Genomic DNA, 26,832 nt, shown 5'->3' with positions numbered 1-26,832 from the left:
ATGATAGTTTGCAATATATTGAAAAGATTGGAGTGAAGTTGAAGGGATTGAACCAAATGAATTTTAGTTGAAAATTCGATTGAATAAGATGTTCTTCAATGGGTTGTAACAGTGAGCTTTCTCCAAATTCCCTTTGATTCCAGCTTATTTTGAGTCTCACAACTCAATCTAGAGTACCAAGAGAATAGTAAGGAAGATCTTGTGGTGGTCTACACAAAGATTTGGAGGAATTTGCAGTTGAAAATAAGGATTTCAACGGTTCGGCAAAGGTATGTTCTTGAAACCCATTATACTTTATTTAAGCATGTTTCTATTTGTGCCAAAATTAATGAATTAGAGTGCTTATCGATCCTATTCGCTTCCGTTGCATGCTAGTACCTCTCCAACATCCATTAGATTTGTGACATATGGCCAATATTATTTATTTTTTTGATTATTTAATTCATTGTGTAAATATTGAAAACCCCATTTTGGGTCATTAACTCCTGTATAAAGGCAAGTACTGCCATTGGTTAAAATAATAAGAAAAGAAAAAGAAGAGCAGAGACCTTTTCCCAAAAAAAGCAAATTGCTTTATCTTCTTTCTTGGTATCAGAGCAGCAGCTATGGCCACTGCCTCGTTCACTGTGACCTCAGCCTCTCCCTCCTTTAGTTCTCCTTCTTTAAATCAGCTTTTGAATTAGGTTACCACCATCAAGCTTGACCGAAGGAACCACCTCCTATGGAGAAATCTGGCACTGCTCATATTGAGAAGCTATCGGCTGGAGGGTCACCTTACTTGTGAAGATCCGTGTCCACCCAAGTTCGTCGTGACAGTTGATCAACCAATGGGAACCATCCCGACTGGAGATGAAGCCGGTCATAGAGAACAGTACTCAGGTATTGCTTCCTTAACTCCTCAGCAAGGCTTAGCCGTTGCATCAGCTCATCCTCTGCCCATCAGGTAAATCCACTCTATGAGTCTTGGACTGCCGTTGATCAACTATTGTTAGAATGGCTGTATAACTCTACGATTACAGAAGTTGCTATGCAAGTGATGGGATATGGAAATTCCAAAGATCTGTGGACTACTATTCAGGAATTGTTTGGTCTACAGTCAAGAGCGGAGGAAGATTACCTTCGCCAAATGTTTCAACAGACTCGCAAAGGGTTAATGAAGATGTCTGAATACCTAAGAGTAATGAAGACTCACTCAGACAACCTTGGACTTGCTGGAAGTCTGGTTCCTACACAAGCATTGATGTCACAAGTCCTATTGGGACTTGATGAGAAATTCAACCCGGTTATTGCAACCATTCAAGGGCGTCCAGAAACCTCCTGAACTGATACTCAAACAGAACTTCTGGCCTTCGAAAAGAGGTTAGATTATCAAAAGACTCAGAAAAATTATGTTTTGTTTAACAACTCTCCCTCTGTAAACATGGCAAGTAATTCGAGCCAAAGAAACTCAAATGCCAACGGTCAACGTGGCAATAATGGGCAGAATAGTAGAGAAACAAGCAACAACAATCAAAGGGTGGAGGTGGACGAAATCGAGGTAGAGGACATTGGGACAACAACAATTATAACCAACCTACCTGCCAATTATGCAATAGGTATGGCCACACAGCTGACATTTGTTATCACAGGTATGATAGGGAGTTTGTGACTCCTAAAAATCATAACAAAGGGGGAAATCAAGCCTCACAAAATACAGGCAATTAGAACACCCCATATGCATTCATTGCATCTCAGAATACTACAGCAACTCCTCAAGTGGTTGCTGATCCAAATTGGTATGTGGACAGTGGGGCTACCAACCATGTCACGAGCAACTACAACAATATGATTCAGTCTACTGATTATGGATGTAAAGAAAAAGTTATAGTTAGGAATGGAAATAAGTTGAATATATCTCACATTGGTAAAACCAATCTAAAACAGAAAATGGGCAGCTTACTCTAGAAAATGTTCTATGTGCCTGAAATAGCCAAGAATTTAGTTAGTATTTCAAAACTAGCTAAAGATAATGATATGTTTTTGGAATTTCATGCTGACAAATGTGTTGTAAAGGACTTACATTCGGGCAAAGTGGTGTTGAAGGGGGATCTTGAAGATGGACTTTATAGGCTGAACACAAAGGAAATAGATGCTGGTAGTGCTTCAATTGTTGATGAGAGATTGAAGTCGGGTAATAATAACAGCATTGTAGTGTGTTCAGCCCATTGGTTACCTATTGCCTTCACTAATAGGAAGGTATCCAAGGAAGTTTGGCACAAAAGTCTTAGATATCCATCTTCTGTAGTCCTAAACTTGTTAATAAAAAAATGTAATCTACCAGTAACCTTGAATGTAAATGTTGAATTTTGTGAAGCTTGCAAGTTTGGAAAATCACATGCTCTTCCCTTCTCTATCTTTGATTCTCGAGCTACAGCACCATTTGAATTAGTACACTCTGACTCATAGGATCCAGCACCAATATTATCTAATGATGGTTTTCATTACTATGTTAATTTTGTTGATGACTTCAGTCGTTTTCTGTGGATATATCCTCTTAGACAAAAAAAAGTGATGTAATATGAGCATTTAATCATTTTCATAACACAGTTAACACTCAGTTTGGAGTTAGTGTTAAATGTTTACAATCTGATAATGGTGGGGAATTTAAACATGCTCGGCAACTATGTGACAAGCTAGGTATCAAAGTAAGACTCTCATGTCCACACACATCAGAACAAAATGGGAGAGTAGAACGAAAACACTGACAAGTAGTTGAAATTGGACTAACCTTGCTAGCTCAAGCGGGGATGCCTATTAAATATTGGTGGGAGCCCTTCATTACAGCAACCACCTTGATCAACAGCCTACCATCAAAAGCAATTGGAAACAAAATTCCTTTTGAAGTTTTGTTCAACAGGAAAGTAGACTTTTCACTACTAAAAATATTTGGTTGTACTTGTTTTCCACATATAAGACCGTATAATACTCACAAGCTAAATTTTTGGTCTACTAAATGTGTTTTATTGGTTTCAGCCCAGTTCATAAAGGATTCAAATGCCTCAGCCTTAGTGGACGTATATATATATCCAAGCATGTGCAGTTCAATGAATCTGAATTCCCCTTTAAAAACAGTTTCCCAAAGTCCAATGTCCCCACATAATGTCAGCCCAACAAATCTCACCAAACCATCAAGTTCCCCTCCATCACTCCATACAGCTACCTAAACATTTTTCCTTTTTCAACCTACGGCTGTCCAAAGCCCACCTATAAGCAATCCCTATCGAGCCCAAGCATTCAACCCCAACACATCATCCAAATCACCTAACTTCTCCCAAATAAACTCCTCTGTCTGTTCATCAAACCCACCTACTTCCCCAAACCGCGATCCCAGTTCTCCCTGCTCCTCCAATACTCCTATGCATCATTCAGCCTCGACACTGTCTCTTTCCCATACCTCCTCCCCTACTCCACCGAAGGCACCACCACCTCAACTTCTCTCTCACCCTATGATCACTCGGGCAAAGGTTGGTATTTTCAAACCAAAAATCCTCGTCTCCAATACTAAAGTTGACTGATCCCTCACTGAACCAACTCGCCTTGTGGATGCACTAGCCACTCCGGTTTGGAGACAAGCAATGGATGCTAAAATTCTAGCTCTTCAAAGAAATAATACATGGACATTTGTTCCATAACAAAAATCCATGAATATAGTAGGTTGCAAGTGGGTTTATCGTATCAAACGGAATATGGATGGAGTTATTGAAAGACATAAAGCCCGGCTGGTAGCCAAAGGCTTTCATCAGACACCTGGAGTTGACTTTTCTAAGACCTTCAATCCAGAACCTTCCACCATTCGCATTTTACTCTCTTTTAGATTTTTCTCAAAGATGGTCTTTGCGGCAACTTGACTTCAACAACGCCTTCCTTAATGGGGTCCTTGATGAGGATATTTATATGTCCCAACCTCCTGGCTATGTTAACCACGACCTGCCATCTCACGTTTGCAAGCTCAATAAAGCCATCTATGGCCTCAAACAAGTGCCACGTGCATGGAACACCACGTTAAAAGCAGTTTTACTTGATTGGGGCTTCCAAAACAGTAAGTTTGACTCATCCCTCTTTATCTATCACAAAGATGATGTTACCATACTATTGCTTGTTTATGTGGATGATGTCATACTTACCGAAAATAATACCTCCATGATGAGTCTGCTAGTGATTAAATTGGACAGCACCTTTTCCTTGAAAGATTTAGGAGTACTGAGTTACTTTTTGGGCATTCAAGTTAATCGTTTACCCTCTGGTCTTCTGCTAACACAAACAAAGTATATTAAAGATATATTATCAAAGCTCAACATGGAGGATTTCAAGCCAATGATGTCACCGTGTACTCTCGGTAAGCATTATTCCCTTAACAGTGGTAAGGTGTTAGAAGATCCTTTCACTTATCGAAGCACAATTGGGGCTCTTCAGTATCTCACTCACACCCAACCGGACATTGCCTATATAGTCAACTACCTAAGTCAATTTCTGAAGCAATCAACTGATGAGCACTGGAGCGTTATTAAAAGAGTACTTCGTTATCTCTCAGGTACTAAGCACTTTGGTCCACTTATCCAACCAAGTGATGGGATGTCTATAACTCATATTCGGATGCTGACTGGGCTTCCAATATAGATGATCGTCGTTTCGTTGCAGCATATTGTGCATTTGTGGGAAATTCACCAGTATCATGGTCTTCCAAAAAGCAAAATGTTGTAACTTGTTCAAGTATAGAATCTGAATATCGAGCTTTAGATCAGATGACGGTTAAAATTATATGGACACAACAACTTTTATCTGAGTTGGGCCTTCCACAAACTACCACACCGGTTCTCTAGTGTGACAACAGGAGTGTCAGAGCCCTTGCTTCCAACCCTATCTTTCATGCTCGAACAAAGTACATAGAAACTGACATACATTTTGTTCGTGATCAAGTGTTACATGGACAATTATCAGTTCGATACATACCATCTGCTGATCAAAATTGTTGACTGCCTAACCAAGCCCCTCACTCATTCTCACTTTCATCTATTGCGTTCCAAACTCGGGGTCATTGAACTCCCCTCTCGTTTGAGGGGGGATGTAAGGAGTAAATCAAATTATCAAGAAAAAGGAAAAGCCAAAATACAGCCCGAGGATGAAGAATATTTCTCAACAACCTGTACTAGACTCATGTGAAGCCGTTGGGAGTGTCTCCATTAGATTTGTGACATGTGGCCGATATTATTTATTTTTTTGATTATTTAATTCATTGTGTAATTATTGAAAAACCCATTTTGAGTCTTTTAACTTATGTATAAATGCAAGCACTGTCATTGGTTGAAATAATAAGAAAAGAAAAAGAAGAGCAAAGATTTGTTCCCAAAAAAGCAAATTGCTTCGTCTTCTTTCTCATACATATACACACGTAAAAAGTTCATTTCTTTTGTTAGTTTAATTGGGATATCAATTAAATAATTCACACACTTTGAATATTGGAAAATTTTTGTTAAAGAACGAAGCTTGAAGTTAATAAAAAAAAAAAAAAAAAAAATAGAAATTGGAGTTCATCGGCAGACCCCCACACTCTTCTCTCTCTTTCCCTTCCATGTTTGACCCAAAACTCTGGCAATCCATGACTATCTTTCCCCAAAAACTTCTAAACAAAAAAGCCATTAGTGGCTGCCTCAATATCACTGTAATTGAAATGTTGGATCTTAATGAGTTTCATTAATTTATGAGATGAATTTCTTGAATATAATGGACTAACGAATTTGAAGTCGAAATTGCAAATTCTACCCACCAAGAAAAGTAATTCATCAAATCAATTTCTCGAATCACAGAGCTTTAAACATCGATAAAGTACCGCTTCTGGTTTTTGAAAATGGTAGTTGCGTAGATTTTATAAGATAGAGAAAAAAACAATGAAATTGATATACGGATAATTTTGGAATAAATCATAAAACGAAACTTCAGAATTAAAAGTTTTGCCATATTTATACATATACAAAATACTATTTTAAATTTGCCACCCATTACAATTTTCTTTTTTTTTTCTTTTGCAAGTGAAGTCAAACGGAGAGAATGTGGAGATGTTTATAAAGGGGAAGTTCGCAACTTTAAGTTACAAACTACATTGTGATCGTGTATAGTGGCGTATTCACGACTTCGGGCTGAGGGCACAATTTCATACAATATTAGAAATTTAGTCAATGAAACTCTAAACTTGTGTCTATATATGGTCCCTAAACTTTAAAATATCTAGAATATGTTACTAAATCTTTTATCTAGTATCTAATAATTTTTTTTTTCAAGTTTATATCCAACAGAGGTCTCATTAAAAAATGTTAAAAATCAATTTTTATATCAAATATAAGATTTAGGTTAAATCATATCAAATACCCCTAAAATTTGTACTTTCTGTTAAAAATATCATTAAACTTTTAAAAGTATAAAAAATATCATTAAATAGTTTAACTTACGAGTTTTTAAAAAATAGCATTACCGTTAGTTTTGGATAAAACTGTTAGTATTTTGTGTCAAAAATACTTTTGAATTTTCAAAAGTTTCAAAAATACTTTTAAACTTAAATTTTTTTTTAAAAAAAATACTCTCAGTGTTATATGGACAGAAATTGTTAATATCGTCTTACTTCTCTATTTTCTCTCTGTTCCCACCCAAATCTTCTTAAATGCCCTCTTTACCCTTTTTGTTAATTATCTAACATTTGTTTATCTAAAAGATAATAAATAAATAAAAATGCACACTTCATTTAAGGTAAATGGACTATAATAAGAAGAAATAGAATAACGAAAGAATCAGGGAATTTCAGTTCTTAAATATTTAACAAAGTTGCATGTTAGTAGTTGAGTATATGTTAATAGCCAAATAATTTTTTTATTTGACTATTTATCATTTGGTATGTTTTAAGGGGACATAATTTTGATTTTGGAATCTTGTGAATTTTATGTTTTAACTTAAAACTTTAGTTTTTATTTTGGTTGCTGAGAAAATTGGCGTAAGCATTGAAAAAATAGGAGAATAATGAGAGTATCTATATGGAAAAAAATGATGATATCTCTCTATATATATTTTTTTAATTGGTTCTTTTTTAACTCAAGAAAACTTCAAACAAATTGTTCATCATAATAATAGTAAAAGCATTTTTAAAATTTTATTTTAAAAAATTAGACTTATTTTTGCAATGAGGTACTAACAATTTTTGTTCATATATTAATGGTGGGGTATTTTTTTTAAAAAGTTTAAAAATATTTTTGAAACTTTTGAAAATTCAGAGATATTTTTTAAACATAACTTTTACGGTTTCCATAAAACTAAGAGTAATGGTATTTTTGAACTTTTTTTTAATATTTAAGGGTATATTTGGAACATTTGAAAGTTTAGGGGTATTTTTGATGTAAAGTACAAAGTTTAAGGACTTTTTTATAATTTATATGGTGTCTGGTAGCCAATAAGTCTTTTTTGAGGGAAAAAATCAATGTACTATCCATTATTACCTAAATTAAAAACAAAAGTAACCTTTTTGTCCAATAAAATAATTATTTTAAAAAAATGAATATATTTAAACTTATTGGATATAGAACTGAAAGTTGATGGATATGCTAGAAATTTGTCAGTGATTTTTAGTAAAAAAAATAAAAATTTAAAGATTTATTAGATACAATTTTAAAAGTTTAGGAGATAAAACTTATAACGTGTAATTTAACATTCATATAAATATAACATTAAGTGATGTACATCTAAAATAAGTAATATTAATTTAAAAAAATCATAATAAACCTTCATAAAATTATCTATAAAAAAATATAAGTGAATACTGAAATTTGGAATATTTATGAAAGTTTCTTAAAATGAAACTAAATTGAAACAATTAATTTCCCTAATCCTAAAATATTTTTCCTGAATTGTTTGTAAAGTAATTTATTAAAAATTTTAAAATATTTATACATTTGTATATGTAAATATATGTGATAAAAAATAAAATCAATATATAAATAATAAATAAAAGACCATCTTAAATTGAAAATTACAATAATATAAAGAAAAATAAAAACCATGGAACTTTAAAAATAGAAAACTAAAATTAAAAAATATATATATATAAACATGCAGAGAAAACAGGTTACAATTGCTTCACTCTCCACTCAACCAATTTTATTTTAAATATTTTTTGAAACAACAATATTTATCTAAATATTTTTCAAAACTACAATTAAAAAAAAAAGGAAATGCAATTTTATTTATTTATTTATTACGAAAGACGGAAATAACTATTAGTCACAGTAAAATAATATCCAAGCATTGAAAAGAATCAAATAAAGTGAGGAAAAAAGGAGAATGAGGATGAACAATGGTGTTTCAGATAAGATCACAAGAAAAAGTGGATAATCAATCATACATTATTATTTTATAGTCACAATTCACATAATAATAGTTTTGGCTTTTGGGTGAGCTGAGCTGGAAATTTGTGAAGAGGATTGCTGCTCACTCTATTCCATTCCCACTCCCCCACCCTCCCACCCACGTGCGTTTTGGACAAACATTCCTCTTCTTTCCCTCCCAATTTGATATCCCCATCATTTTACAAGTTTCAACAACCAACTTTAATAAATTAAAATAATTTACATTCAACTAGAGATGTTCTGAGCGAGATGGGGTGGAGATGTCATTTTCTATATCTGTGAACTTTCTTACGGGAATGAAGGTGGAGATTCTCCATAGAAAATTTACAGGGATTGAGTTTTCAAGAAAAAAAAATCAATTTAACTTTTTTTTTTATATAAATTGATTGACTTAAATCAATATTATTAATTTTTTTTAATTAAATAGTTAAATTAGTTTACTATTTTTTTATATGATTAGTCTATAGGAAGAGTTTGAATTTTTAAAAAATATACTTAAATTTTTTTAGTAAAAGTAAATAATGACCAATCAAATTATCCATATATAATCTAAATTTAAATGTTCAATTCAAAGATATTTGTTATCTTGATCATTGAAAAATAATATTATAATTTAAATATAATAATATAACATTAACTTATTATAGTACTTGAACTTTAGTTAGTAATAATTGTCATGTATTTTTAATTTTGTAACAATTTAGTCAATTGACAATAACAATTTAGTCTATGTATTTTTCAAATTGTAACAACATCCCTATTACACTGATATCCGTAGAGTTTATTCACTCAAGCAATCAACTAGGCTCCTCCTAGAAGTGAGACTCCCTCTCTAGGTCTTCCACTAAGTAAATATTAGTGAAAAACTACTTACACTACCTCTAAGTTTAAGACTCCCTCTTCAGATGACTTAAGCTCCTCTTAAGCCGTGAGATTCCCTCTCACTTGAACTTTATCTTTCCCTCTCAAATGAAGACCACACCACTTGAATAGCTTAGGCTCCCCCTAAGCTTGAGAATCCCTTCTCACATAGGTAAGGAATCAAATAGTACGGTTCATAAAGTGAATCTTTAAACCATAGCAATATGACCTTTGCTTATTCAAAGATCAATATACTTGTGAAGTCATTCTCACAAGATAATGGCCATCAAATTTAATCATCAAAACGCCTAAAGTCTAACCACCAGACAAAGATCCTTTAAATATGCACAATAAACACGCAGAAGAGTAACCCTAGATTCCAAACAATCACATATAGGAAAGGCAAGAGATCTACAAAAATACTATAGACAAAATTTTTTACATCAGGAAAAATATATTTTGCATGATCAATATTGTTAGAAACAAACCTCTGTCGTCTAATGTAAATGTTAGAGCTTTGTTGATTGGCTCTATATTTTTCCAAGACTGCATGTGGTGGTTTTGTAGTTGTCACAAATGTTGTCTCAACAACTGTCATAGAAGTTGTTGTTTCTTGCATTATATTTTCTTTCCTTATCTGGAAATATTTTGTAGATTTATTTTTGCCTAATATTTTTCTTGTTCAAGGCTCAGCTTATTTTTTCGAAAAATAGTTGTGTTTCCTTTCTTGGCTTCTATTTTTAAAAGAAAAAGTAGTGTTCTTTTAGGGTTGTCACATTTTATTGTTATTGGAGAGTGTTTCTATTCTTGGTGGCCAAATAGTGCAACATCGTGTTTTTTTAATCTTTGTTCACCATATTTCGCTATTTGATCTTGTTGATTGAAAGGTGTAAGACCTAGAAGATAATATCTGTCTTAGGGGGAGTTTAAGACATTTTCATTGAAAAGAGATTCTCGGTTTTAGGGGGAGCCTAAGACCTCGTTCTTGAGAAGGAATTCTCAATATTAGAGATGGGATTCATTAGTGAATGGAGTTCATTGAAGAGAAGGGAAGATAAAATTGTTAGAGAGAATTCTTACACACTGTCAGAAGTCGAAGTGTTCAACACTTATATTAACATACTTAGGAGGAGCTATGATCATTTGAGAGGGAGTCTCACATCTAAGGGGAGCCTAGGTGATCTGTGAGTTGGGCTCTACGTGAGTCACTATAGTAGATGTTGTATTGCAAATAAGTACTACATTGTAATTGCTTGACTCTTTAATATTCATTGATTATCTTTCCTGCAAACGTAGTGGATTTTCACCGAATTGGGTTATCAACTTTTGTGTGTCTTTACTTAATTTCTTGTTGTTGGTATTCTTGTTGGGGTTTATGTCTTAAATCTCAAGTTTGTAATGTATAAAAAATATTTATTTATTTAATAAAATAAAAAGTTATTTTATTCAACTTTTAGACTTGTGTAATTCAATTCAATAAACTAATATCTAAGGTTATTTTGTGCAATTTGAACAGTATCTGGTAGACATACAAGTGGATCGTGTTTAAGTAATAACGTAAAAGGTTGGGTACCTAATCCTAATGACACTACAGATACTACTCACTTTGTAAATATTATGAGATTTGTAAGTATTATAAACAATTTGATCCAATCGTTTGTGTGGGGACATGCGAGTGAGAGTATCCTATACAAAGAGTTTGTATAAATCGGACCACGAAATAATTAATCTCCCTTTATAATATTGTTAATTGAAGAGATTAATATTTTATAGGATAACCATATGTAATACGATCTCAATCCTGAGTGAGTTATGAACTCCCTATCTATGAAGGTAGTCTTTTGATTTGTATGGGTGAGAATAATTCGTGTCGCAGACTCAATAAGCCTATCATTTTGGGACTTCTCCAAGTAGGGAGCTAGGAACATAGTTACATAAGATGGAATTCACTCCTTCCTGTTTTTAAGGTAAGTAGATAAATTGATCTTTTAAATGCCAATTTTGGGTCTTAAATAATGAGGCCTCACCTTCTCATTGGTCCGAGAGGAATTTAGTTTATAGTTGGACTATGGACATATTGTTCATTAGAAGAATCAGCAGTACTTAAGGAGTAAAAAGGTAATTATAGAGGTAAAATGGTAATTTGATCAGTTGTAATTACAAGCAGTTGGTGAAGAGTCGACTTACTAGTAATGGTTATATCCATGGACATATAAATATTCTACAATGTGAAGAGTATAGCTGTGGATCTTTATTGGAGTGACCCGAAGTTAATTAATGTTAATTAATTCAATTAAAGAGTCTAATTAATTAATCTCGAATTATTAAAACTTCTGATCTATAAGTTTATTAGATCTCCTGCTAGCTCACTAAGAGTAAACACATGGTTTAATTAGTTTTAAGAAAAATTTAATAAAGATATGTGCATTAATTATATAAGATGCGAGTAATATAATGTACAGAGATACATTATAATATAAAGTTAATTTTGAATTAGATTCAAAATTAAACTTTATAATATGAGAGTGTTAATGTTTGATTCAAAACATTAAATTAATATAAATAAGATTCATATTATAAGGGAATTATATGTTAATTGTATTAGATACAATTAAAATAATGTATATAGATACATTATATTATAAAGTTAATTTTGAATTAGATTCAAAATTAAATTATATAATATGAAGGAATAATATATTTGAATAAGATTCAAATATTAAATAATATGAATAAGATTCACATTACAACTATAGCTTAAATATAATATGAGTGAGATTCATATTTAAACTACAGGTTATGAGAGGAAAATATATTTGAATATAATTCAAATGTAATATTAGTTAAATATATGATTTAATTTAACTTTAGTCAAATTTTAATTCTCCATGTTTAAGGGAAGTTAAAGATCAGTTAAGAGAAGTTAATAATCTCAATTTACTCTCAGGAGTTTTCTGTAATTTTTCTCTCAATTACTCTCGATCACTAACTCTTTAACAATTCTCTCGACACAACTGATGAAAAAGGTTTTCTCACAAGAGAATTGTTCTGCCCTTAACATTCTTAAAGGTTGGTTCCCACAAACTCAATCCTTATTAGAAAACAACGGGATAGACACTTTTGGTGGTATTCAAGTTTGTTGAGTAGCTATGCATGAAAAGTATTTAGAGAAAATCAAATAATAGTTCTTCAAAGGTTAACTTTTTTTCTCTATTTTTTTTTTTTATTTTCACCATGTTTAATTAGTTTTTTCTTTTAATTCTGAAAGCAAACTTTTCTCCCAAATTCAAAGATAAAACTTTCGCATGGGATTCAATCTTTTTAATTCTGTTGTTACGATGTTTGTCTGTGCTTTCTGTTTAACATTCATGTTTTAAGTGACGAGTCATCTTATAGCTTTTTCAGTAAAGCAACAGAGACAACTTAAGAGACAACTACCAAACTTAAACAAATATTGCCAACGCACAATTTCTAACATTTATGACTTACGACATCAACTTTATGATGTATAGCTACTTGATATATTCAAAAAGAGCAATTACTTATTTGATAATCTATATAATTATTTGGAAAAAAAAAATACACTTTTGATCCAGTAAGTTTTGAATATAGTATCCATTTTGTACCTAGTTTTTAAGTTCTGTTTGGTAACCATTGTGTTTTTTGTTTTTGGTTAAATTAAGCCTATGGACATACTTCTACCTCTAAATTTCTTCCTTTGTTATCTACTTTTCATCAATGATTTAAAAAACGAAGCCAAATTTTGAGAATGAAAAAAAATAGCTTTCAAAAAATATATATATTTTTTGGAATTTGGTTAAGAATTCAACCATTATACTTAAGGAAGATTCAAATCATTATAAGAAATGTGAATGATATAGGCTTAATTTTCAAAAACAAAAACAAAAAATCTACAAACGAGACCTTAGTCTTTAAGTTTTGAGTTTAATTTCAATTTAATTTTTAAATTTGAAAATGTTACAATCTTATCATTGATGTTTTGATAATATGAATGAACTCAAACTACATTTGACTGACCATACTTTCTTTATCCATTTTTTTAGGATGAATATTAATAATAAAGGTGAGTCTAATATCAATAATAACTCTAAAGAAATGGATGATACACGAGTTCATTCCTAACCACGAAAAGCTTTTTTTTTTTTTTTTTTTTTTTTTTTTTTGAGATGGAGTGAAAAAAGTTCGTAGGGTGCAACCCCTTGTATAGGGTTTCCAATGGGCACCCTTAAACAAAAAGCTTTGAAGCCTAATTTGGTCTCCACTTTCATTTTTAAGGTTTATACTTTTAACTTTGATTTTTTTAGTAAATACCTATTTTGAGTCATTATTAATTAATTTAGAACAATTATAATGAATGAAGTTTCTCTATGTTTCATCACTATTAAAATTTCACTTCACAATTATTTTAAGTTGATTAATAGACAATAACACAAAAAAAACTACAAATTGAAGTTAGTATTTAGTGAAAAATCGAAGTTAAAAGTATAAATCCTAAAATTTAAAGATTAAATCGAAACAAAATTTAAATTTAAAAGATATGATTGTAACATTTTGAAATATAAAAATTAAATCGAAATTAAACCTAATTCAAACATATAAGACACTAGTTAAAAATGAGATCGTCCAAAAAAAAAAAGGCATTTTTATTTAAAAAATATAAGTGGACATGTAATATATATCTTGAAGAATGTGATGAATGATGATGGTGTTAATGTGTCACCTTTGGGAAAGGGTTGATAAGTTTACAAGTTGCATTGCATTATAGTAATGGACAAAAAAGGTAATGAAATATAGAATGAATACCACTTGTTAGAATAGAACAAGGCTAAGATTATAATATTTATATTTTAAGACAGCCCGTAGCTTTAATTTAACAGAAAAAATATTAGGAGTATAGTGACAAAATTTGAGATGGGATTCCAATTACATGTCCACCACCTGGACATACCTTACTGCCCTCCTTCTTCACCTCTACTTTTTGGGCTTCAAGTTTTAAATAAACTGTTTCTTTGCTTTTTATTATTCTTTTATTTTCCCTATACATAATATAGTTTCCTAAATAAATTAAAAAATTATAGATGTCCGACATCTTTCGATGATCATGTTTATTTTGTAGAAATATTTTTAAAAATATGTAAGAATATTTGGATGACTGTGTTTGAAGAAAACTATCCAAAAATATCTTAAATTTATATAATATTCTATGCATGCCCTTATGACTATTCATTAATTTAATATAATATAATTTTTTTTATTATTTAAATAATTTAGTTTTAGGGTCATTTTTAAATATAGAAAAATAAAACAAAATATTTACAAAATATAGCAAAATTTTAAAACTATTAATGATAGTTTTAAAATTTTGTTATTGTAAATATTTTCAACAATTTTACTATTTGAAATAATTTTCCTTAGTTTTATTATTTTATTATTTATTTTTTAATAAAAATAATATATATTGATTTAATATTTTTATGAAAGAAAAAAGATGAAAAAGTAAAAAGAGGAATTCTCAACATAGGAATCCAAAAAACTATGTTAACCCATGTTTTATGAGGTCATCTAAAACTTTTAAAATGCCGATATCCTAGGATGCTTGGGAACCTTTTGGATGTCTAAATATCTTATGTTTTCACAAAATAAATAAAGTACTATTATTCAAAATTGATCCAAAATACATCTTTATTTTATTTAAAATCAATTTAATATATAATTCTTATGTCATACAAAATGTTTTTAATTAGTTAAAAGCATGTCTCAAAAGTGAATTTAAAAAAAAAAAAAATTAATCACATGGCTTCACATTTTTAAGTTCCACTTTCCACCAGCCGTTCATGTTTAAAAGAACTACAAATTAGTCAAACGCATATCCAACCATTACCTTTAAATCTGAACTAAAAGAAATTAATTTAAAATAAAGATCTTTTCAAAAGAGGGAAAAAAATCGTTTAAAAGATTTCAAAAAGTGTCAGCCGATAAGATCAAAACTCAAAAGAGAAATAAACAAAAAGAAAACAGTATAAATTCCTCTCTCTCACCATCAGATGCATAAATTTTATAGGAATATAAGAAATCCGCATCCGAAAAGATCAACAAAACTTAGCATTTTATTTTGTAATTACCTTAGGACTCTGAACTGCTTCAAATTTCCTATTCCTTTTCTTCAAAGGAAAATATGTATTATATAAATGGCTAATTCCACTATTTAATCCCATCTTTTTCCAGCCGATTTCATCTCTTTCGTTTCTGTGCGAGAAATTGCGAAATAACTACAAAGAAAAGAGCACTCTGGACACTCGATTCCCTTCTTGTCTCATCTTGCAAGGAATCAAGTTCATTCTCTCATAATTGCACGATGAAGAAAACCCAATTCGCCTTCGCCTTTTTGGTTCTTTCGCTTGCCATTAATGTTTCTCACGCCAAGCAAATCAAACCCTTTTCCGATCTCACTTCCATTCATCACTTCCTCAACAAAACCCAACAATGGCGAACCACCCACCAAGCCCTATTCCATCAAACCCATCTTCCCATTTCGCCTCCCATTGTAGTAGCCGGAGTTCTCTGTTTTATCGCCGCTTCTTTATCCAGCGCCGGCGGGATTGGCGGCGGCGGGCTTTATATACCTATTTTGACGATTGTAGCCGGTGTAGACCTCAAAACAGCTTCAAGTCTCTCGGCTTTTATGGTAACTGGAGGGTCGATTGCGAATGTATTGAGCAATTTCTGCTCCAAATCAGGGGGGAATTGTTTGATTAACTTTGATATTGCTCTTTTGACTGAACCTTGCATGTTATTAGGAGTGAGTATTGGAGTTATTTGCAACCTTGCGTTTCCTGAATGGGTTACTACTATTCTGTTTGCTATTTTTCTTGCTTGGTCGACCATGAAAACTTGTAAAAGTGGGATGGTGTATTGGGAAATGGAAAGTGAAGAGCTTAGGAATACTGGGTGTAAACTGGAAGATGGATTAGAGAAAGAAAACGAAGCTAAAATTGTTGAAGAACCTCTGTTGCCCACACAAGAAAATTGCAAATTGAGACTTCCTTCAATGAAATTGGGGGCTTTGGTTCTTGTCTGGTCTTGTTTCTATCTCATTTATCTTCTTCGTGGCAACCGAGATGGACGGGTATGGATTTTACTATTCATGTTAATTCAAATTACTTTACTATCATTTGATTCTGTCTGATTAGAACATAACTCTGTTCATTGTTTAGGGAAGTTATCTTGATATGTCATTGATTGTGAAAAGTATATATTGAAAAATAGCATTGACTTAAATCTAAGAGTCCATGTATTGTGAATTTGACAATTTGGAATAAGATAATTATAAATTAATTTAATAGTATGTTATGTTGTTTGCCCCAAGGAAAGAGTGTCATATTAAAGTAGACCTGTTAAGTATTTCGTCATAATAATGAATTGTTTATCGTGTGTCTTCATAATCATTATTAGATGCCTTTTCAGACGAGTTAAGGTTTGCCTTCTAACATGATTTTTGACTTCATGATACCAAGTTGTGAATTATTAATTTGTTGTTTTGAGTTCATTGTAGGACCAAGTAACTTTGTGTTGTATTGTATTCATTCACTTTCTTAAATTTTGCATTTATTCCCTTCTTGGTCTTCTTAATTGATCGAATTTGAGTCGTCATCTTTCCTCATCTATTATCGCATATTCAAAGTTTTATCCGGCCACGATTCTGAGTGTGACAGTTTAGTCTAAAGGCGATAATGTGACTTCTTTACATTTGGCTAGGGCATATTTGATACCACCCCTTGGTCCCATGTACTCCCTTTTGGTAGCTTTTTATTACATCCACAAACTTTTTATCCTTGGATCTTATTTGCATTGACTTTAAAGAATAGAGCTATTATACAAAACTTAGTTTCCATACAAATGCTTAGAATGAATTCGAAATCACTGTTTAAGGTAATACTAGTACTTTTAAGGAAAACATTTTTAAGTGGTATTTAGATTATGTACTGAAGTAATTACTAATCAAATTCCTTGAAAATTTGATGAGTATTCTTCAATTTGTATGAAAGTACTTTTCACTCTTCAAAAACCATGTCAAATCCATCCTTATTGACATTGACAAATTCAACTCTAGATGGACTTGTATGTTTGAGCAAATTTAATACTCTGTCATTGTAAAAGAAAAAAGAAAAATTGGGGTGTCTCACTGCTGCTTGTTTTTGCAGGGTCTTTTACCAATCGAAACATGTGGAACAGGATATTGGATTATCTCTTCGCTCCAAGTTCCGGTGGCCATAGCTTTCACTCTCTGGATTCTTTACAAACAGAAGAGCCCTCAACCTGAAGATTCCCCTCAGAAGGTGCAAAGAATAAAACTAGTTCTCTGATATCTGGTTGCTAGAACATATTTACATCCATTTCTGATATCTTTTTATAAGGTAAAAGCTAATCTCGTCTGTTTTTTCCTTGTAAAGGAGTTAGAAGAAGCACGGCCTGCTGTCGAACCATCAAAGAAACTGATCTTCCCAGTAATGGCATTTTTAGCTGGGATTTTGGGTGGCATGTTTGGGATCGGCGGTGGCATGCTCATAAGCCCTTTCCTTCTTCAAGTTGGAATAGTTCCTGAGGCAAGTCCTTTCAACTCATAATTGCTTTCATTAACTTATAAGTTTGGTTCTCAAACTGCTGTTGAACTTTAAACCATGTCTGATTAGTTTTTAAACTCTCAAATTTTTGTTATAAGTTTCGTGATTTATGAGATTCTTTTTACAATTTGGAAACTTATTGGACATAATAAGAAGTTCAAGGACTCTTTAGACACTCGTTCATGGACTTATTAGACACGATATTGCAAGTTTTAGGATTGCATAATTTCACTGTGCTCTTATCACCTGCCCATTATGCTAATGTCTCAAAATTTTAAATACAGATAACGGCTGCAACTTGCTCCTTCATGGTCTTCTTCTCGGCTACAATGTCAGCTTGCCAGTATTTGCTGCTGGGAATGGAGCATGCTGAAATTGCAATCATCTTCGCCATCGTCTGCTTCATTGCCTCTGTGCTCGGATTGGTAGTGGTTCAGAAGGCGATTCGTGATTATGGAAGGGCATCTCTCATCATCTTCTCAGTTAGTATAGTGATGGCTTTGAGTACTGTTTTGATGACCACATTTGGTGCCCTTAATGTTTTCAGGGACTACATTGCTGGAAACCCTATGGGATTTAAATCACCTTGTTAAAAGAAAACAATCTTCTTTTTTCTTCAAGCGGTTCCTTGCAAAGTTTAATGGTTTGAGAGAATTAGTATGAATGTAAAATAGGAGAATGCTTGTCGTCAAATTTTGAGTTTTTGTTCATATTTAAAATTAGAGTGGCTAAAGTCAAACTTCAATGCTTTTCAACATGAAAACTTGTCACACGACATAAATGTGTTTAAAATTTAAGATTTTTGCCGTTTGCAATTTCCTATGATTTATTTAAGAAAGAAGCTTGCTTATCGTTCCTTGAGCTACTGGTCGATTTGATATCACTAAAAGTAACTTATTTGAGAATTTATTTTTCAACTCGAAAACTAAAGTGTAGCTTTTCAAACTCCAAACTTTATAGACTATTTTGCACAAATTTCTTTCTAGTTTTGTAACATCTCGATTTTATTGGTAATTTTCATTAGATTATCACTAGTCAATAGTACGATAACCCTTTACAAATTACTCGTAAATACATTTGTGATCATGGTTCGATGTGGTGCCACAATGTTCAAGCCCCAAATATAGTTCGATGTAGCTTAAACATGTATGTAGAGATATACGGGTAGATTATGTTTAAGTGATAATTTAAGTAATCTGTAGTAGATGGATAAGGCTCGATACCTTATCCTGGTGACATTACGAGTATGTGTTATAATTGTTGTAAAGTGCTACAAATGATCTGATCCTGATCATTCATGTGGAGACATGTGAGCAGGTATTCTATACAAAAGAGTTTGTATAAGATCAGACCACAAAATGACTAATCTCATTATATAATGTCATTCATAATAGACTTACATTTCACCACTGTATACAAAGGAGTTTGTATAAGACCGGACCACAAAATGACTAGTCTCATTATATAACGTCGTTCATAAAAGAGACTTACATTTCACCAAGATGACCATAAATAACATAACCTGAATCCTAAATGAGTTGTTAACTCTTACCTATGAAGGTAGTTTTTTGATTTGTATGAGTGAGAGTGGCCAGATTGTCGACTCAATAAGCCTACCATTTTGGAGATTCGTTTGATTAGGGAGCTGGGAACACATCTACACAAGAAGCAATTCACTCCTTCCCTAATGTCGGGGTAAGTAAATAAATTACTCCCTTAAAGGCTGATTTCGGGGCTTGAACAATGTGACACCACATCCTCTCCTGGCTTGAGAGGGGTTTGGTCATAGTTGGACTATGATTATTGTTCATTACTACAGGTAAAACGGTAATTTTGATCTAGCTGTACTTACGAGTAATTTGTGAAGGGTTATCGTATTGTTGACTGGTTATATCCAATAGACACAGAAATATATCTGCAGTGTGAAGAGTACAGTTGTCAGTCTTTAGTGGAGTATCCAACAGTTAATGGATGGTGAAAAATTTTATTAAAAGAGTTTAATTAATTATTCACGTACCGTTGGAGCTTTAAGCTATAGGTTCATGAGGTCCTGTCTGTAGCTGAATATGAATTAATGAAAACAAATTTTGGATTAATTTGAATTGTTCAAATTGATTGAGGGAATTAATTATATGTGATATAATTATTTTAATTTAATTATATATGATATAATTACTATAATATATTTGATACATTATAATATAAAGTTTATTTTAGAGAAATTGAATATTTGAATAGGATTCAAATATTAATTACGTGAATTGGATTCATATAATTAAATTTAATATAAATGAGATTTATATTAAATATCATTGTTGAGAGAATTAAACTATAGGTTATATTGTATTGAATACAATTGTTGGGTTGTATGTCCTAAAACTCGCAGTTTGTAACGTCAAACATATTCTATTTGCAATAAAGATTATATTAACATTTATTCAATAAAATTGTTGTTGAATATGTAAATTGCACTTGTAAAGACTAAATTCAATAAACTAAGATCCACGACTATTACATGAATACTTGAACTTTATGTGGAGATATAAAGATGGATCAAGTTCTAGTAAATAGCCGAAATTGTCTATAGTATGCGGCCCATTTTATAGCTAGTACAAACGATGTGATCCTGAATCATTCATGTGGAGACATAAGAGTGGAGGCTTCTTATGCAAAGAGTTTGTATAAGACCAAGATCAATAGATAAATCACTCTTACTTTATAACGATGTTTACTTTTTAAGACTGACTGTTCAAATCGATGGCCTAGGTAACTCGACCTTAATCCTGAGCTAACTATGAACTGCTATTTATTCGAGATTATCCTTAGATTTGCATAGGTGAGAGTTTACTCAACAATACCAACTCAATAAGCCTCCCATTTTAGGGGTAAGGTCGAGTAGATAGCTGTAGACATAGGGTGCAAGATGGAATTCACTCTTCCTATCTCTCGGGATAGTAGAGAGGTTGTTCTCTTAAGTACTGATTTCAGGTCTTGAATAAGGGGCCCCACCCTCTCATTGGCCCGAGAGGGACTCAGTTTAGTGATTGGATCACAAACTTATTGTTCGTTAGATGATTAATGGGACTTAAGTAGTAAGATGTAATTTTGGGGTAGAACAACATTAGACCCAACCGTTATTATGAACGACCAGTGAAGGGTCTTACTAATTATGGTTAAATCAAGTGGATAGAAATATATTTACAGTAAGGAGAGTGCAACCACTGAGCTATAGTGGTGTATCTCGATAGTTAACAAATAAAGATTAATTTGGTTTAAAGAGTTTAACCAATTAATCTTAAGTCGTTGGAGCTCATGATCTGTAGGTCCATAAAATCTCTCTACTAGCTTGTAAAAGATTAAACCTTGGATTAGAATATTGGGTGAATTTGAATTGTTCAAATTCAAATATTAGGGTTTGGATAATTATATTCGATATAATTAACGTTTAAATTTATTGAAATTAAATGTACTTAGAGAGTTTAATATATTTAAATATTGAGTACATGAATAGGATTCATGTTTGAATTAGATGTTTTATTAGTTTAATATTTGATATTAAATTATTATTTAGTTAATTAATTAAATTTGTTTAATTAATTATTTCAAATTAAATCATTTTTCAAATTTTAAATTCAATTTTTAGAAATTGAAATTTCATTTGATTTAATTTAGAATGAAATCTAATTAAAAATTGAAAAATAATTTGGTTAGTGGAAAAATCACAAATATTACAAATTGAGTGGATTTATCCCTAATTCAACATCTAGCCGACTTTTGTTGATGCTTCTTGAAGTGTCAAGAGGCTGAAACAACGAGTGCTTGCATGTATTTGTTGAATAAAAACTTCAATTTCTGAAGTTGAAAGAGAGAGAACTCTGAAATTTTGGAAATTTCAGCAGAATTTCTTCCAACTCTCAAACCCTCTCCATATCCACCCACATCCTTTCTCAAATCTGAGTTCTACCACTCAATTCAAGATTGAGAATAGTAGAGAAGATTCTTTTGGTGTCTACTCAAGATTTGAAGGTCAAATTTGTTGAGAGCAGAAGGATTAAGGGTGGAATTCTTCAAAGGTAATAAACTAAAACCCTTGTATGTGAAAAACCTATTTTTCGACATGCTTTTGACTCAAATTAAGTGCAATTAGAGTGCTTAGTGGTTCTGTTTGCTTCCGTGTATTGCATGTTTATTCTAACAACAATATTAAACTATAGTTTATATGTTATATTTGATATAACATATAGTTTAATATATATTATATGATAAAGTGGTTATCATATAATTATATATTAATTTTTTTATTAAAATTAATTTGATATATTAATTTCAACTTTTTTTTTTTGAAAAATATCTTTAGGAAGTCCTCCCCCTTTTCCTCTCTACTATGTTAGTGGGAAGTGGGGTTGATCAGTTTTGGAGGAGTCTTCTTCCAATTTAGGTTTTCTACAGAAAAATTCTGTGTTTTATTTTTTCTTATTTTATTTTTGGTCAAGCTTCTTCCCAATCTCTTCCTCTAATCTCTCTCAAAATCCCTCTATTCCAAAATAGCCAGAGCCCGCACCTCTTGGATTCTCATCTAGAGAATATAGTGGTAACATCGTCGTAGCGTCCTTTTGTTCGAGGGATTCTTCTTGAAGAACGGTTCTTCAAAGGTAAGGGTTTCTAAACCCATTTTTCCTGTTTTTGTTTTCTTTCAAGCCTGTTGTATTTTTAATTTTAGATGCATGTACCATTATGTAAAATTGTATTATGTGAAAAATGAAATTGGGACGATCCACTTCCGCTTAAGACCTTTATAAATTCTTTCACCTCCTTGTTGCAATGGAAACAGACTCCTTTTGCAACCTTGGCTTTCTTGCCCTTCTAGGCAGCAGTTGGTGGGTTAACTTTCCCCTTTCCACCTTTCTTCTTCTTCTACTTTTTGGTGCCGGAAGAAGAAGACACAAACTTAGTTCTTGAGGTCGAACCTCTTAAGAACTTCTTAGAGGGTGAGGCAACATTTTCCTCTCCCTTTTGTTTCTTGGATTTCATTAATGATTGAAAAGTTTATAGCTCGTTGAGCAAGGTGGCCAGGTTGTAGTCAATCCTGTTCATAACAATATTTCTATAGAACTGCAAAAAACCTTCAGGTAAAGTTTCTAGGATGAAGCTAACCTAACTGGCCTCATCAATGACAGACCTGTTTATTTCAGCCACATTAAAGTGGACCATCATGTTAAGAACGTGTTCTCGAACAGATGTCCCTTCTGGCATGTATGCATTGAAGATGATTTTTAGTGCATCGTGCCTGAGTTGAGAGGATAGATGTCCAAACATTCCCCATGGGGACTCCGCGATCTCACCGGCAATGAGCATGAGCTTATGCTTCTTGGCTGAGACTTTAGAAAGGCTTGCCAAGATGTACGCTCAAGCCTATTAATTTGTCAATGCCTAATGCTCATATGCCTCCCGAACGTTTCAAGTGGAATTTTGAGCAAGAATAGGAGAAAATCCTCCACAAAAACAAATCTTAGGTCATCGATAATTAATATTGTGTTAATGGTGTTTTTCCATGTAGTGTAATTTTCGTCATTGTCGGCAGTAAGTAAACTTAGAGTTATGGAAGTCATTCTATAATTTGCTGAAACATACAATTTATTTATATTAGTATTCAAACATTACCTATTTGAAAAAATCAATCGAAGTTTGCAAAATAATTTAATATACTTTATGTCATATTTACTTTGCAATGATGTTTCAGTGAGGCAGGGTAAAAGCCACTGTAGGGTGATCAGATACCCCTTCACTGAAATGAGACCATCTCAACCAATATATAGAACAATTCCTTGTTCTTATAAATATCAATCACCATTGTTCGGTCCAAAACTTATTGACTAGCTTAACATTTTTTTGTAAGTGTAACCCCCTCATTTTAGATTCTAGAGTCCCGCCTCAATGAGCCAACTGTAGGGAAAAACCGATAGGGACAAAAACTAAAGAAATTCTATCCATTTCTGGAGTTTGAGTAAAGAGTCATGTCAATGTCATCCGTAGGGGCACACAAGCAGAGGTACCTCAAGGCCAAGCATGAAAATTTACTACAAACTAATGAGAGAGATCGTGGAATGTGTTAACACTCCTGCTCCCACTTATTATAAACACTCTCTTCATTCACTTTGGTATTGACCTAAACACCACCCATAGGGAGACATAAGCAAAGATGCCTCAAGACTGAGTATAGATCTCACGATATGAACTTTGAGGGAGAAACGTGAAAAGGAAAAATGAAGTATCATATACCTAATTTTCTTCCCACAGAGTGTTATACCTAGGGTTAATTTAACTTAGAAAAATATGGTTACTTATTTTTACTAGATGATTGTTAAAATTTGCCCAAAAGTAACACTTACTTTGGATAGTTAAACAACTTTGATTAATGTTCATTAAACAATTTAATAAACTTTAATCAACAATTGTATGCTTATAGCAAATCTATCTAAATCACCTTTCTAGGTTAGTTCCCATATAGGGGTATTCCGTTCCGTCAACTTAAATACCCCAGCCTAGACAGAACTAGTTGGACAAAAGGTCCCTTACAGATACTGTTTGCTACAAATTTAATCTTTTAATTAAAACCGACTTAATCCTATTAAACTGATTAAAAGACTAAACTAATTTCTAATCTCATTAGTGATATTGTGATCTTAGGTCTGAAGGGAAAACTGTTCGGATTGATGCCCTAAATCTCGTAGGGTCCTGTAGTTTGTAAACACTTGTATGAACAAACACATGTGATGTAATAATATGAGATATTTTCTTCACTGTTGTCTATGAAATATGAGATATTTTAGTTGCATTAACCACAAACCAATAAACTAAGATCCCTGATTATCATTGTAACTTAAGCATGTATGTAGAGACATACAACTGGATCATACCTTAAGTGATAACATAAATGGTCTGTAGTATATGGATAAATGAGGGAAACCTTATCCTGTTGATACTATGGATACGACCCGCTTTGTAGATATTACAAGTGTTCTAAAGTGCTACAGATGGTCTGATCCTAATCATTCATGTGGAGACATGCGAGCGGGGGTGTCCTATACAAAAGAGTTTGTACAAGACCGGACCATGAAATGTCTAATATCGTTATATAATGTCGTTCATGACAGAGACTTTCATTTCACTAGGATGATCATAGGTAACATGACCTTAATCCTGAGTGAGTTGGGAACTCCTACCTATGAGGGTGGTCCTTTGATTTGTATGGGTGCGAGTGGCCAAATTGCCGACTCAAATCTACCACTTTGGGGATTTGTCTGATTGGGGAACTGGGAACTCAGCTACACAAGATGGAATTCACTTCTTCCCCGAAGCAGAGGTAAGTAGATAGATTACTCTCTTAAGGATTGATTTCAGGGCCTGAACGATGAGGCGCTACACACTTTCTCATGGCCTGAGAGGTGTTCACTCATGGTAGGACTATGATGTATTGTTCATTAGAGGAATCAGTGATACTTAAGGAGTTAGATGTAACTATAGGGGCAAAACGATAAATTGGTCCAACTGTACTTACGAGTGATCTGTGAAGAGTTATCGTACTGTTGATTGCTTATATCCAATGGACACATAACTATATCTATAAGGACAATAGTGCAGCTATCAGTCTTTAGTGGAGTACCCGTCAGTTAACGAATGGTGGATTTCGTGATTAAAGAGTTTAGTCAGTTATTCACATACCGTTGGAGCTTCAAGCTACATATCCATAAGGTCCCCTTGGTAGCTCTATGGATTCAAGTTGAGAATGAGTTTTTGGGATAGTTTGAAGTGTTCAAATTAACAAGAGGGAATTTGATTATATATGATATAATTAAATTGGTTCAATTATATATGATATAATTGATTTAATGTATTAGATACATTGATTGGAGGAATTGATATAAATATGATTTATATTAAACAAATGAGAAAAGAACTATGGTTTAAATATTACATATGATGTGATATTAAAACTATAGGTTATAAATATAATATGATAAGTTAGTTATTATATTTATTTATATTAAAAACAATTATGAGATAATTGTTTAGTTGGTTATTTATTTTCTCCATTAACCGTGCAAGTGGGAGGTTAATTTTCATTTTTGAATAACTGAAGGATAAAATGAAAAGAGTTTTCATTTTTATGTATGATCACTTCATTAATTTCTTCACTAATCGTTTGCTCACGAGAGACTATATGATAGCCCGCACGAGAGACTAAACGATCGAACGAGATTTGCTAGACGATCGGCTCTAAACGATTGAGCGAGAGACTAAACGATCGGCTAGACGATTTCTCACGAGAGCGAGATTTACTAAACGATTGGCTAGATGATTCTCACGAGAGCAAGAGGTTACTAAACGATCAAGTATTTTCTGTCTATGCGATAGACAAAACCATTCTCCCACTTACTTGATCATGTAGTTCGATCGTTTTCTTCCTCCTTCCCTCTACCAAATTCACACAGAGCCCACACCTCCTGAATTCTCATTCCAAGAATACCAAGGTTGCTGAGTGGTAGTGTCGAAGGGTTGTTGTTCGTGGATTAGACTGTTTGTGATTGTGACTAGAGCGAGAGGTTGTTGTTCGATTGCTCACGAGAGCGAGATATTGCTGGTCATGCTGGTCAATGATCACGAGAGCGAGAGATTTCCAGAAGAAGAGTTCTTCAAAGGTATGTCTATCAATTCCTTTTGTTTTTTTTTTATTAAGAAAGCATGTTGTATTTTCTTGAAGATGCATAAGTATTCTGTATGTTTGTGAATGCATTTATTCTTTCACAATGGGCTTGGAAAGATCTTGCTTCCGCTCACTGGTTCTCTTGAATAAGAGTTCCTACAAAAACCATCAAAGGTTTTCGTAGCGGAATGTGGGGATCGAT

At 32.6% G+C, this 26,832-nt stretch overlaps 1 protein-coding gene across 1 annotated transcript; it reads left to right on the top strand.

Annotated features, from left to right (window-relative positions):
- The first annotated feature begins 15,311 nt into the window (after nt 1-15,311).
- Nucleotides 15,312-18,546, top strand: LOC120082516 (sulfite exporter TauE/SafE family protein 5-like). The gene is made up of 4 exons (XM_039037721.2): nt 15,312-16,431; nt 17,507-17,641; nt 17,756-17,908; nt 18,211-18,546. Exons 1-4 carry the CDS (start codon nt 15,661-15,663, stop codon nt 18,517-18,519), a joined length of 1,368 nt encoding a protein of 455 aa, XP_038893649.1. The 5' UTR covers nt 15,312-15,660; the 3' UTR covers nt 18,520-18,546.
- The last annotated feature ends 8,286 nt before the right edge of the window (nt 18,547-26,832 follow it).

Source organism: Benincasa hispida, chromosome 8 (assembly GCF_027475165.1).
Source record: "Benincasa hispida cultivar pf3 chromosome 8, pf3_genome.v1.1, whole genome shotgun sequence".
In the NCBI taxonomy this organism is placed as follows: Eukaryota; Viridiplantae; Streptophyta; class Magnoliopsida; order Cucurbitales; family Cucurbitaceae; genus Benincasa; species Benincasa hispida.
Note: the sequence above shows the minus strand (reverse complement) of the source record. Positions and strands in the feature narration are given on the sequence as shown.

Excerpts from the sequence above, each read along its gene's own strand:
- LOC120082516 (XM_039037721.2), top strand. The coding sequence starts at position 15,661 with ATGAAGAAAACCCAATTCGCCTTCGCCTTTTTGGTTCTTTCGCTTGCC. Across the intron at positions 16,432-17,506 it reads GTGGCAACCGAGATGGACGG|GGTCTTTTACCAATCGAAAC; the intron begins GTATGGATTTTA and ends TTGTTTTTGCAG. Across the intron at positions 17,909-18,210 it reads AAGTTGGAATAGTTCCTGAG|ATAACGGCTGCAACTTGCTC; the intron begins GCAAGTCCTTTC and ends TTTTAAATACAG.